Here is a 14,506-nt window from a genome sequence, read left to right as displayed (position 1 = left end):
GATGTAATCCCTTTTAAAATATTTTGAACACCAAGAACTAGGACAAAATATGAAAATTCATGACTTCTGGCTATGTTTTTAGTCTGGAAAGTATCATTATTTGAATCTCACATAGTATCTTGAGCTGCAAATAAAGAAAACCAATAGTTATACATAGTCTTCAGCACCATTCATTCTGTTTTTGACCAAATGCCCTGTGATCCTTATGATTCCACACTTTAAAATCTACCCTGAAATAACATTTATCTTTTTCAAAGTCCTCAACCATAAATCAACCATAATGGAAGCTCTTCTTGCTTTTATTGCAAGGATATATGCTGCAATCTTCGTGTCTAAAGTGTTTACCTGGCTTTTTCACAGCTGACTCAGTAGATTGGAACCTTTTAATGCAACCTGCATGGCATGTGGTCACCAAATCTATGTGAAGTCTTTATAATTTTTATATGATTGATAGCATATTGCTCTTCACTGGTGAGGGGAACCATATCTGCTTCCTGCTTATCTTTGTAGATGTAGAGTTACTTAATCCATGTACTTTCATGATTGGTACTTGAAATGTAGAAATATGAAGGAAAAGAGAAAAGCAACCAGGCTCAACAAGTCTGTGTTTGACTTTTAGGCCCAGACATTTTCCACTTATATTATGCTACATCCCAGAGTTGTAAAACCAAAGCTCCCTTTTCTGCAAAGTAACCCAGTTAATATGGAGAGATGAAGAATAAATTAACTAATTAATTAATCAGTTATTTGATTAATCAAATGCCATGTCTTTAGGAGGGAAACTCTATTTTTGGCTTTTATTATTTTTAATTGACACATGATAATTTCATATATTTATGGAGTACCATGTGATATTTGATATAGGTATACGCTGTGTAATGACCATTTAGGGTATCCATCACTGCAAACATTTATCATTTCTTTGTGTTGGGAACATTCAAAATCTGCTCTTTTAGCTACTTGAAAATATATAACCAGTTGTTCATTATAGTCACCTTATTAGTGCTACAGAACACTACAACTTAATCCTCTTATCTGGCTATACTTTTGTATCCATTAACCAACCTTTGGAAAAACTCCTTTCTTAAAAGCTTTGTAATTCCACAGTTTTCCAGAACTATAGTCCACGGCTGTCTTTTAGACCTCCATTCAACTCCTCATCCCTCATGATCCTGTATTAGCTACCATTTTCCTCTGTGTTAAATGCATATGACTGTACTTCAAAACTTGCCCCAAACCTTCCCTCTTTCTATTTTTCATGACATTTCTCTCTAAAATGATAAATGTGAGCTTTTAAACTGTAGTGTTTTATCAATGCTGGGTATTATTACTAAACACAACTCAAGACCTTCTTCTAAGAAAACTTTCTGAGGTTACCTTTAGCTACGCATTCTTTAATTAATTCTGCTGATATTTCACCTGTAATCTATGTCAGACATACATATGTCTCAGAACCTCAGAGATGAATGAGTGAGAAACTACTCCCTTAGGAAGTGTATAATCTGCTTCCCAACCCTACTCTCTTAGTCTACTTCTCCTCTTCTGAGTCTACCTGATCACCATTTTAATTGTTGCTCTTGTTAACTGTTTCTCTTACTAATCATAAACTCCCAGGGATCATGTGCAAATGTTGTCGTTAGCCAAAAAATGTGGGTGTCATGCTGATTCAAAACCATGGACTTCTGATAAGCAGCTTAATCTCTAAGCTTCAGTTTTCTCATTTAAAATGCAAATTATACTTACTATACAAAGTAGTTGTTACAAGTCAATGAGTTAATAATTTTAGTGTACAAAGGAGATAATAAATGGTTGCTCTGTCATGTCACTTACTTGTCAATAACACCTCCAGTAACCTTTCATATTAAATATAAGTGTTACACTCCGCTATTGGATGCCCTCAAGTAAGATCCTCCACCTGCTCTGTCAGCCTTCTCTTACATATCCTCTACACATTCTCTCTCTGAAATCAAAAGTTCTACTTCTTGAATATACCCTTCTCTTTTTACCATGAGGCAAACCAGTAGTTACTGCCATGCTTTGAGCGCCCATTGTGATTTAAGAAGGCGTTCTAGCCTGGGCCTGGTAGCACATGTCTATAATCCCAGCAGTTTGGGAGGCTGAGGCTAGCAGATCGCTTGAGCCCAGGAGTTCAAGGCCAGCCTGAGCAACATGCAAAACCCTACTTCTACAAAAAATACAAAAAGTAGCCAGGCATAGTAGTGCACACCTACAGTCCCAGCTACTTGGGAGGCTGAGGTGGGAGGATCGGTTGAGCTCAGGAGGTCAAGGCTGCAGTGAGCCAAGATCACACCACTGCACTCTAGCCTTGGCGACAGAGTCAGAACCTATCTCAACAACAACAAAAAGGTGTTTGGTGCTTACATATATTTTTGCTTATTACCTGATTTTAATGTAGTGGTTAAGAATACAGATCCAGAAAAAACAAATGTCGTATGTTCCCATTGATAAGTGGGAGCTAAGCTATGAGGATGCAAAGGCATGAGAATGATACAGTGGACTTTGGGGACTCAGGTAGAAGGAAGGTAGGTGGGGTGAAGGATAAAAGACTACACAATAGGTAGAGTGTACACTGCTTGGGTGATGGGTACACCAGAATCTCAGAAACTACCACTAAGGAACTTATTCATGTAACCAAAAACCACCTATTCCCCAAAAATTATTGAAACAAAAAAATAAAAAATACAATAAAATTTTCAGAAAGAGTACAGATCCAGAGTCCAACTTCTTGTTTATTTTCATACCTTGGCTGTGCAGTCTTCTAGCTGTGTGACAATGGACAAGTCACCTAAGCTCCCTAAAATTCAGTGTCCTCATCTGTAAATGGAGATAACAACAGTAACTATTATAGTGCTGTGTGAGTATTAAAAATAATAACTTATGTAAAGCAGTTAACACAGTAACTCATAGTAAGCTCTTAATAAATGTCAGCTGTTTTTATTACTAATGAACTTCTTGTCATTTTCTTCTCATTCAACTCTGCAAGGTCTTTTATAAATGGTGAAAAAAAGTGAAGTAGCTCTTTCAGATCAGCAACACAGCAAGTAATTGGCAAAGATGGGACTTGAAACCAGAACTATCTGGTTCCAAAATCCCTATCTTTCCCACCACATTGTTGCCTTGTGCTAATCCCTCTACCTGAAAAGTATCCTTCCTTATGTCTAATTGGAATAATCTTTTGAAACCCATATCAGGTGCTGCCTCCTTCACCAAACTCTCCTTGATCCCCATCTAAATGTGATCTCTCCCTCAAAATCCTCAATTTGTCATTTTTATACAGCATTATGCTACAGTGACTTGCACACTAAACCGTGAGTTCTTTGACACCAGAATGAGGTTAGACCACTGTTTCCCGTAAAACAGAGCACTTTGCACTAAGTAGATACTTACACTTTGCACTAAGTAGATACTTAATAAACAGTCACTTGAACTGTAAAGAGGTTGTTAAGGTCACAGATGGGAAAATCTGCCTAATCAATCCAGGAATCATTCATTTATGTGTCTCTAGGACAGACCCTATAATAGACACTAGGTTCAAAGAGTTATATAAAACAAATTCCTGGCCGGGTACGGTGGCTCACGCCTGTAATCCCAGCACTTTGGGAGGCCGAGGTGGGTGAATCACCTGAGGTCAGGAGTTCGAGATCAGTCTGGCCAACATGGAGAAACCCCATCTCTACTAGAAATACAAAAATTAGCCGGGTGTGCTGGCGTGCACCTATAATCTCAGCTACTCAGGAGGCTGAAGCAGGAGAATCGCTTAAACCCAGAAGGCTGAGGTTGCAGTGAGCCGAGATCACGCCATTGCACTCTAGCCTGGGTGACAATAATGAAACTCTGTCTCAAAAAAACAAACAAATTCCTGCCCTCAAAGAACTTGCAATTTGATAAAAACACTTTGAAATCAGAAAGTAATTATTTTTAATGGAGCCACTGTATAATCAAATGGAGCAAAAACTTAAGTAATGCAAATGAATTCTTATTTACTATTTGTACAGATACAGTTGTCTCCTCCAGCTGCTGTACCAGTTTAGACTACATCGTCACCTACCTCTTCAAGCACATAGCAAAAGAGGGCAAGAAGCCACTTCGATGCGGAGACGCTACCCAGGCTGGTCAGAGACTATTACGTTTTATGCAGCAAAACCCAGATGTCCTGCAGCAGGTAACTGGTGGTTGATCACCTAGCTTATGAAACAAATGTTCCCAGAAGCCATACCTGGCCCTGAATTTATCTTAGAGCAGCCGGTCTTGCCAAGACTTTTTACACTGGTTAAAAATATATATATATATGTATATGTGTGTGTGTGTATATGTGTGTGTGTACATATATGTATATATATAATATAAATACATACATATATAAATACATACATATGTATGTGTCTGTGTGTATATATATATAGTCTGGGAGTATTTTCCCTGAAAGTGGGGAAAAAACACAGGCCTTAGGATTACCTACCCTCAAGAAATACCTGGGTCGTTCATCTCACCTCAGTGGAGCAAGAATTCAAAAAGAGGATAGTTTTTCCAGAGGCCTGAGAAAAATTAGACAAAACTGGAACTGGAAACAGTCAGCCCCTGATTTCTCTCCTGGTGTCTCTGATAATGTCATCTTAAGTTTGCCTTATGAATACTCCGGTATATTGGGAAACTGCAATTTGCTGGACTCCTGGTGTATGCCAGGCAGCTTGCTAGGAATTTCATTCATCGTATCATAGTTGTTATTTTTTCCATTTTAAAATGAGAAATCTTGGTTCAGATAGGTTAGGTAATATGTTCAATAACACCTAACTAATAAGTAATAAAGCCACAATTTGTTTATTTTCTAATGTATTTTCTAACTAGCTAATGGGTTAGGTCCAAGTTTAATACCATTTTAAAAAACTCGCTTGTGCAAATAACAGTAATGGCATGCATAAGAAATGGATATTGCAAGGTACAGTACCTGTAGTACCAGCTGCTCCAGAGGCAGAGGCAGGAGGATTGCTTGAGCCCAGAAGTTCAAGACCAGCCTGGGCAACATAGCAAGACCCCATCTCTAAATAAGAAGATTTAGGCTGGGCACGGTGGTCACGCCTGTAATCCCAGCACTTTGGGAGGCCAACGCAGGCAGATCATGAGTTCAGGAGTTCAAGACCTGCCTGACTGATATGGTGAAACCCCATCTCTACTAAAAATACAAAAATTAGCCAGGCGTGGTGGCACACACCTGTAGTCCCAGCTAGTCGGGAGGCTGAGGCAGAACAATCGCTTGAACCCGGGAGGCAGAGGTTGCAGTGAGCTGAGATCACGCCACTGCACTCCAGCCTGGCGAGAGAGCGAGACTCCATCTCAAAAAAAAAAAAAAAAAATTTTTTTAAATGTACATGCCAAAAATATTTCAAAAAGAACAATACCATTTTTTATGGCTATGCCATCACTATATTTTCCTTTCTTTCTTTTTCTTTTTTTTTTTTTTTTTTTGTAGAGAAGGGGTTTTGCCACGTTGCCAGGCTAGTTTTGAACTCCTGAGCACAAACAGTCGTCCCACCTCAGCCTCCCAAGGTGCTGGGATTACAGGTGTGAGCCACTGCACCTAGCCCCATCACTATATTTTCTAATTCCACTAAATTTGGAAAGTATCTTCATCCTGTTTTCAGTTGTTTTCTTTTGCCAAATTACATCCATAATAGTTTGTAATTTGCAAATGTAAACACGTCAATAGTGTGTTGCTGTATGACCGTTAGGGAGCAAATAAGTTGCCTGCAATCATCAGAAAATGGCGGCCGGGTGCAGTGGCTCACGCCTGTAATATCAGCACTTTGGGAGGCCAAGGCAGGTGGATCATGAGGTCAGGAGTTCGAGACCAGCCTGGCCAATATGGTAAAACCCTGTCTCTACTAAAAATACAAAAATTAGCTGGGCATGGTGGTGTGTGCCTGTATTCCCAGCTATGTGGGAGGCTGAGGCAGGAGAATTGCTTGAACCTGGGAAGCAGAGGTTGTAGTGAGCGAGATCACACTACTGCACTCCAGCCTGGCGACAGAGCGAGCATCCATCTCAAAGAAAAAGAAAAAATGTCACTCTATATCAGTAAATGATGAAAATAGAATGAGACAGCTGTGAAATAGGGTTCCTTCCTGGCTGTCATTTTTTGCTAATATTTAAATGAAATTATGTAAACTTTATTTGTGGTGATGTTTCAGTTAACCAGTTATTTTCCAGGGATAATGGGTGTCATTCATATTTTGTGTAACGAGGCAAAGGGCTGTAGACCTATAATTATTTGGTGTGACCCTGGAACTGTTACAACATGTTGGTAATGTAAAGGAAAAAGGAAGGTATCTCACATTTAGTGAGAATTTATTATGTGTCAGGTGCAAGAGCTATTAAGATTCATAAGACATAATTTATCTCCTTACAAAATTTCTTGCCATGGGACAAAGAGACAACTCACCAGTTATTTGATAATTTAATTAATATAGTGATGACAAAGAAAGTGAAATATAAGGGGAGGGAGTATTGTCGGAGAAGTCTCCTCATTTAGACCCCACAACAACCCCGAAAAGTGAGTATCAGCATCCCCATTTTACAGATGAATAAACTGAGGTACAGAGAGATCAGCTGGAAAGTGGTAGAGCTGGAATTTGAAGCAAGATCTGTTTGACTCAAAAGCCCAAGTCCTTATTACTCACACAATTGATACTCAAGGTGAGGATAATATCTCTGCTTCACCTGGAGTGGCTTTTCAAAATATACTTGCTATCAAAATGTCAGTGCGTCTCTCCTCCCTCCCCACCCCACCCAAATGCAGTAGCCACTGGTACTGGTGGGAGTGTATCACAGCCCTCATGTGTTTACGTGGAGAAGGTTGAGGATCACTGACTTAGAGCATGTCCCCACCAAAAATATATATATATATATATATATATATTCATGGATTGGCCAGGAATCAGACCCAGCCTTTACCCCACCATGGCAAGGGACAAGTCTGCCACCAAATCACTCCTACCAGCGCTCAGCCATAATCACAGTATTCTCCCATAAACTTTGACAGAAACTTTTAAGTTGGTAGAAAATTTTAGCAAAAATCAATAGACTATGGCCCTAGACAAAATACCATATCAGATTTTGCAAAGCAAGTAATGTGGTTGAACAGGAGACAAATCAAGTTTGTCTTCACTCAGAATTAGCATGCATTTGTTGGTTTAAGTAATTTCTGTGTGTTAATAATACTTGGTAATCCTTCACTTTATAGCATATGAGTAAGTAGTGATATATCTTTATTAACAGTGGAATACATTCTATTTATTTGGAATGTAGGCTTTCAGATAGCATTTTAAATATTAATGACGGGGCTCTGGTAGTCAGCATAAATATGATTTGCATTAGTACTAGGTTATATCATCTTGAGTGCCTCTGATGTCAGCTATTAGGTATAGTAATATCTGACATCATCTCCTTAGGTCACTGACAACTTTGACCTCTATTCTTATGCACAGTTTCTGTCGTCTCAAAAGCTCTTTTGAATTGATTTGAAATTTTGACTCTTCCCTTTATGAGGCAGTAAAATTGATAATTATTCAGATGGGAACAGAGCGCTGAGTGAAAAATCAATTCCACCCGCTCTCTGCTGCGTATAAAATTACTTCTGAGTCGGCTGGACTGAACGGATGGCCAGAGTAAAAGCAGCAGGCAGGAGTAGTGGGAAGAATTAGCTGGACAGAACTAATAGCCTGAAGGGATGGACTTGAAAAAGAGGGAGTGGGCCAGTTGGGGGTTATTATTAGCAGGGATGGGTCCCATTGATCATCTGTTTACATCAGCTTTCCAAGACCTTATAAATCAGCCCTGAAGAGCAGCAGAACCCAAGATTCGGCCTGTCACCAGCGGGATTTTGTATTGGGTTATTTTCATTTTCACACTCAGATGAAAAGTGAGCCATTGATTATTCATTGATTGCCCATTAAATGCTGTTTTTAATAGATGATTTGCCTATCACAGAAAGTAATGAACAAGGTTGCTGCCTCATAACTTGAGGTTTCAGTTTTCAAGGCATCTGTGTCGGTTAAGTAATGCCTAACCCTATTAAAAGGAATGGATTACAAATTGCTTAACAGTTCTGAAAAACTAGACCCTAATGACTAATTGTGCTTGGAGTTTAGAGAGGGTTTGTCAGCTCTTTAAACTAAACTGATACAGTGATACTGCAATTATTTACTAGTTTGAACTGTTTTTCCCCCCAACCTGGGCCTATTTTGCTGGAAGCATAATTGCATGAGGAATGTTAATTCCAAATTGCAAAAGTTATCTCCTCAAGCTTCCATAGTAAAGGAAGCATGAACCTACATAAAGGTTTTCCCACATCCTTACAGGCCTTTCCATTTGTATATAGCAGCCTGGGAAAGATATTTTATGTGCCTCACACCTGGAAATGTGTTTATTATTCCCTGCTATGTGACTTTAGAGCTTCAAATTTTTTAAAAATATTCTCCAAATAAGCCATTTTTCATATTTTGCAAACAACTCTAACTTTGCAAGCATTAAAATTTAGTCCATATGAAGGTCCATTGTACGTGAATCTATTTGAAGTAAAAACAATTACGTCACCAGCATTGCTTTGACCTAACAATTGAGAAAAACCCAGTTTACATAAATTAAGGTGGAAAATTCCCCAAGCATTTTTATGTTATTAGAAGGATAAACTAAAAATTTAAGGAGAGACCAACAGTAACAGTGATCAAATTACTAATTACTACCGATTCATAGCAGCTAAGACACTGATCTGCTACAATAATTCGAAAGACATTTCTTTGTGAAATTTTTTCAGTTTCATCACTGGTCAGTAAGTATTTGTATCCATAACACATAGTTATATGTAATTTGTGAGATTATTAGAATAAGACACTGATCCTGAAAGCTTCTCTAAATCAGAATTCCAGTTAAAACTAATTGCTCTAGAAATTGTAGCACCTTCCACAGAAACATAACAAGGACTATTATGCAATTAATTTGTTAAAAGGGGTATTTTTAGCAATTATAGTCTTGAAAACCTTAATATATTGCATAGAGGAATTAGAGCAGTTAGGGTTGAATTCATCTTACTCTCGTCTATTTATTTTGCTCAAGTCAACTGTACTGAAATCCAAAAGAAATTCTAATTGTGATTTTCTTTCTCTCCCTTTTCTCCCTCCTTTTTATGTTTTGTTTTGTTTTTTGTTGTTGTTGTTGTTGGGTTTTTTTTTGTTGTTTTTTTTTTTTTTTGCTAACATGGCATTTAACTACAAATTGTGAAGAGCTGTCAGGAGCTATAAAAATCATACTTCAGTAGGGACTTAAGCTGAAAGAACATTCACCCTTTTCCTCAATCAGTCAGTCAATCAATGAAAATTGCTTTTGTATAGTGCTCTTCATGACATGCATCCCAAAGTGAATTACAGCAAAAGGGAAATCATCTGCTCTTTTTTCATTTCTGTGTTTAGACTGAAATGATATTGCTCAACATTTTGACATACTATACAAGACATCTTTCATACTTAAGATTCCATTCCATAATACTAAGTAGGAGAAAATGCAGTCGCATATTTAACTGATGTTGAGATTTTGGCCTACAGGAACCTTAGCAAGACTCTTACAGTCAAAAACACTTAAGCAGATGAAATACAGTCATATCTCTTGTCCTCTTAAAAAGAATAGTCAGATGTTCTAATGTTAATAAAGACTTTTCTAGTGATCCTTAAATAAAAAGTATGCTCTTTATGTAACCCATTAGCTCACTCTGGTTGATTTACAACTTTATTCTCAATAATACAGTAGTATATTGATATCAAAAACAAACTGAAAGAACATTCACAACTGGATCAGGTAATAACGGATTTAAAAAGTTTAAAGGAAGCCAGGGATATGTCATTATTAATGACACTGAAATTGGAAAATAGGAACTCAAATTACATAACATAGTTTTTGCACCTGGTGCTATAATCTTGGTTTTAACAGCAATCAGTGCATATATTATGCATATACATAGTGGGAAAAAAATGATATTGGCAAAATGTACGTGCTTCTATTCACAATAGCAAAGACATGGAATCAACCTAAATGCCCATCAGTGGTCGACAGGATAGAAAATGTGGTACATATATACACCATATACACCATGGAATACTACACAGCCACCAAAAAGAAAGAGATCATGTCCTTTGCAGCAACATGAATGGAGTTGGAGGCCATTATCCTAAGCGAACTAATGCAGAAACAGAAAACTAAATACAGCATGTTCTCACTTATGAGTGGGAGCTAAACATTGAGTACACATGGACATGAAGGGAACAACAGATACTGGGGCCTACTTGAGAGTAGAGAGTTGGAGGAGGGTGAAGATCAAAAAACTACCTATTGGGGGTACTGTGCTTATTACCTGCATGACAAAGTAATCTGTACACCAGACCCCTGTGACATGCAATTTACCTATATAACAAACCTGTACATGTACCCCGAACCTAAAATAAAATCTTTAAAATTTAGAAATTTAAGGAATAAAACTTTTCAAATGTAAGTGCTTACTATGTGCAGGCACTAGCTTAACCTACTTACGTATGCATTATCTGGTTTAATCATGACAGTATCTTTGTGAAGGTGTAGTATTATCATTACCATTTTACAGATATAGGAACTGAGGCACAAAAAAATTAGGAAACATTCCCAAACTCACAAAGTCAGTAACTGGAAAAACTAAAATTTTAACTGAAATCTGTTTAACTCTAGGGTTCACATGCTTAAATACAAAGCTATCTCTGTTCCTTTGTTTAGTGGCTTCTAATCTAAAGTACGTATGTTTTGAGCACATAAAATGAGGCAAGTTGAGCTTCCAGTAAGTCCCACTGGGGCCATCCTTAAGGTAGAATGGTTTAAAGCAGTCATTCTATACCCCAGCATTATACTACAGCCAGGACAAAACAGATGGGCAGTGACCCAGAGAGGAGCGGGCAAGGGAGAAGGAGGTGGCTTTGCCAGCTGCTGCAAAAAAAAAAAAAAGCCCTGTGGCTCCCACCACCACCAAGGCAGACCTAACCAAGCTTCCACTTTCTTATTCTACGCCCACACCCATTCATTAATTTTATAGCCAGATGTTGAAGGTATATAATGTAGTAGGACATGTAGTCTTGAGAAGATCAGAATCTAGTAGTACAGCTGTGTTATAATGTCCTTTGTGACTTTTCTTTAATGCCTCCGAGGTAGCTCTTGAGGTTTAACCTGATTTTTCTAGGACAGAATCAATATGGCAGCTGTGAAATGATGATAGGAAAGCAACATGTGCTTTGCATCTCTCTCCGTGTCCAGCACATCTCTGTTCACCGTCCTGACTTTCACCCCTGATTCATCAGCGTAGAATGCTATTTTTAACCTCTTTCTGGTTGTAAACTGCTTCTGTTTCCTAAAGGAAATGTCTGCTGTTGAGTGCCATTAACTCTATCAGTGGTCATTCTGAAGGTCTGAATCTCTACCTGAGTTCCTTTGAGCCTCCTTCTCACTTTCCTATCCATTATAACTATACCAGGTGTCACAAACTAAGATGCCTATAGGGCCAAGAAGCAAAAACCTGAATGAGGTAGACAGGAAGGAATCCTCAAGTTGAGTGCACATCTCTGTCTAAAGGGGGCAGCCTCAGCACACCTCCAGCCAATTGTTGCCTTATAAGAAGGTCAGACCCAGTGTTGCCAGTATTGAAATTTCTCCCTTGAAGAACAGCCAGAAATTCAGATTTTTAGATGTGGCCACTGATTGAAAATTAAAAAAAAAAAAAAAAATAGAAACACTTGGCAGGACAACACTGTATGCCTGGATACCAGCTTTCCACTTCTGTGGTATAGAACCTTAAGAAATTTCAGAACTAAGATCTCCCAATGCATGATACCTTGTATTTCTCACAGCCATCCCATACAGCACTGCTGCAGTGATACTTTTATTTCTGTATGGTTTTTTGCTAACTTTTTAAGCATACTTTTTTGGTTAGTTTTAAAAGGATATAGTTATTTTGATTTTACTTAATCTAGGGCTTTGGGGGTTCTTAATTTATTTTGCTCTTGCTTTTACTTTTACTATACTTGTCTACTTGAACTTAAAGGGACTATTTTATCACTTTTGGGTTACAGCTTTGCACACAAGGAATACAAGAAACAGGAGATGAAATGAAACTCACTCAATACTTTTCAAACTTTCTTTTTCTTCAAAATAGCCAGGTTTGTTTAAGATAAAAATAAAGTTTAGTTTGGTCGTGTGTGTGTGTGTGTGTGTGTGTGTGTGTGTGTGTACAAAATCTAACTACTAAGGATCAAAATAAAATATTTAAGCGATCTGGGACTGGACAAAAGTATCTAGGTAACAACCAGGTAATAAAAGTCCAAAAGAGAGTAAACCTCTTAAGAATGAAAAATTTGTGACCATTGCCTCAGAGATCAGTTTAGAAAGTTAATGTTTATAATTTTAAAAATAGAGAAACACTAGTTTTTTTAATATTAAGGTGGCATTTTACCTGTGATGTTATAAAAGTACTTACCTATCTTTACAAGAATAATCTAGTCCAGATCCTTTGTTATTAACCATATCTTTGCCATTTTAATTTAATTTTTATTATAGAAATATTTGATGAATGACTATCTCAATAGTAACAAAAATGGCATTTTAAAACAAAAACGATTAAAAATATATTTGTTATTGATTTATAAGTCATCAAATTAACATTGTAGCCATAAGAATACATATTTATAGAGTGATTTTTTCCTCCCTCAAAGATCACCTACATCCTGATACTTGTCCCAGCACCCAGCAGAGCCTGACACTTCATGATAGTCAATGAATATTTGCAAAGTAAACCCCCAAAATATTAGTTTTCAGAAGTATGATCGCATCAAACCTAGTGTAGTCATAGACTGCTACATAATAAACCAAATGGAAATGCTAAGATAAGATTATATCATAATATACTATAGAATAACCTTGCTGAAATTCTAAAAGAAAATTTTATTCTAAATATGGGTGAAGAAAGAAAAAAGTACTTCAGATACTGTTCCAAATGGTTAACAGAACAGAGGAACCCCCACCCCAAACCCCACTAGGACATGTGTTTTTCTACCTCTAAGCACAGTTTAAGGATGTAACCCATTGATAGCATAACTTGCCTTATTAATTGAAAGGGATGGAATCCACCAGATGTACCCAAACCAGCAGAGAGTTGGGTGACTAAGCAACAGCAAAGACACCATATTGAGTGAGCCAGAATCCAGTCTCCAAGTCATTTATTTCAGCCAGTGACAATACATTTAAACTCCTGTGCCTCAGCAGTGATTGATGGTTTAATATCATATATAATTTTTTTAATGAAGGAAAACTATTTAAATATGTTACCATTTGCACTGGTATTCTCCTATGTACATAACTGCATTTAATCATTATGGGGATTGTTTTTATACTTGTGTAATTTGTATCCAAGAAATAACTGTCAAAGTCATCTCATGCTGTTGCTGGAAATGGTACAGTGTGCTTCATACTTGAATAGATTCATTCTTCCCTGTACATAATTAAGAGTATTGGCGCTTTCACTATTACCACATAGGAATTCCATGTTTACATTTCTGAGAATGAAAAATTAGCCACAATGTGCTTTTTCAGGTTCCCATTTTCTGAGGCTATGATATGTAAGCACCTTAGTTTTGTGCCAGTGTATGATTTGAAGAGTTTGATTTTAAGACTTTTAATATTAAAATACATAATAAAATTTTATTATCTAATTACGTTTAGCCTCTTATTAAAGTTGCTAAATCAGGCCTGGATTAGCATTATAATGGCACAGTTTGACATGGAATACTCAAAAGTCAAGTTCGGGGGAGCAGAGGGTTTTTTTGTTGTTGTTTTGAGGGGGGCTTCCCCTACCCCCACCCCTCATACAAAATAACATGGATGAAATGCATGTATGGAAACAAACAAGGAGCAATTTGGAACGCTGAAGAAGGAGTGGAGGTGTCAGTCTAGGATAGTACCCTTAGGCAAGGCAGCTGGTATATGTAGCCTTTTGTTTATCTGCTACTGGTTTATGTAGCCTTTAGGCCGGCACCAGAAACAATCACTCCTACAGGGTCAGCTGCTGGTCAGAAGCAAAGTAAGAAAAGATTTTGCGTCCAAACACAGCAGCCATAATTTCTGTTCAGCTGGCACCTGCTACTGGTGCACAGCATGGAGGTGAAAGGTCAAAGAGGCAGTTGTTCAAAACTCAAGAATGGCTTAAAGGGACTTGTAGATTAATCTGCTTTATTAACTTCTGTATATTAGATAACTATTGCTGTGAATGACAGTACATCTTTTTGAATAAGTCACATCTCTTTCTCTTTTAAATTAGCTTTTGAGTAATGAATATTAAATAGAAAGCATTTCAGGGGTAATTAAATGAAAACAGAATGATGTCATTTTACAATTATATTTGTATGTTTATAGAATAGGGGAATTATAATGT

At 37.4% G+C, this 14,506-nt stretch overlaps 1 protein-coding gene across 3 annotated transcripts in view; it reads left to right on the top strand.

The window, feature by feature from the left end:
• RANBP17 (RAN binding protein 17) overlaps nt 1–14,506 on the top strand; it is a 425,055-nt gene that overhangs the window by 386,767 nt on the left and 23,782 nt on the right. For all 3 annotated transcript variants that reach the window (XM_073010527.1, XM_008015284.3, XM_008015285.3), the window contains one exon: nt 4,017–4,183. In XM_073010527.1, the coding sequence (XP_072866628.1) occupies nt 4,017–4,183 (167 nt within the window). The remainder of the gene's footprint in view (nt 1–4,016; nt 4,184–14,506) is intronic.

Source organism: Chlorocebus sabaeus, chromosome 23 (genome assembly GCF_047675955.1).
Source record: "Chlorocebus sabaeus isolate Y175 chromosome 23, mChlSab1.0.hap1, whole genome shotgun sequence".
NCBI classification, from domain to species: Eukaryota; Metazoa; Chordata; class Mammalia; order Primates; family Cercopithecidae; genus Chlorocebus; species Chlorocebus sabaeus.
The sequence above is the reverse complement of the archived record's forward strand: the minus strand, read 5'-3'. Positions and strand labels throughout refer to the sequence as shown.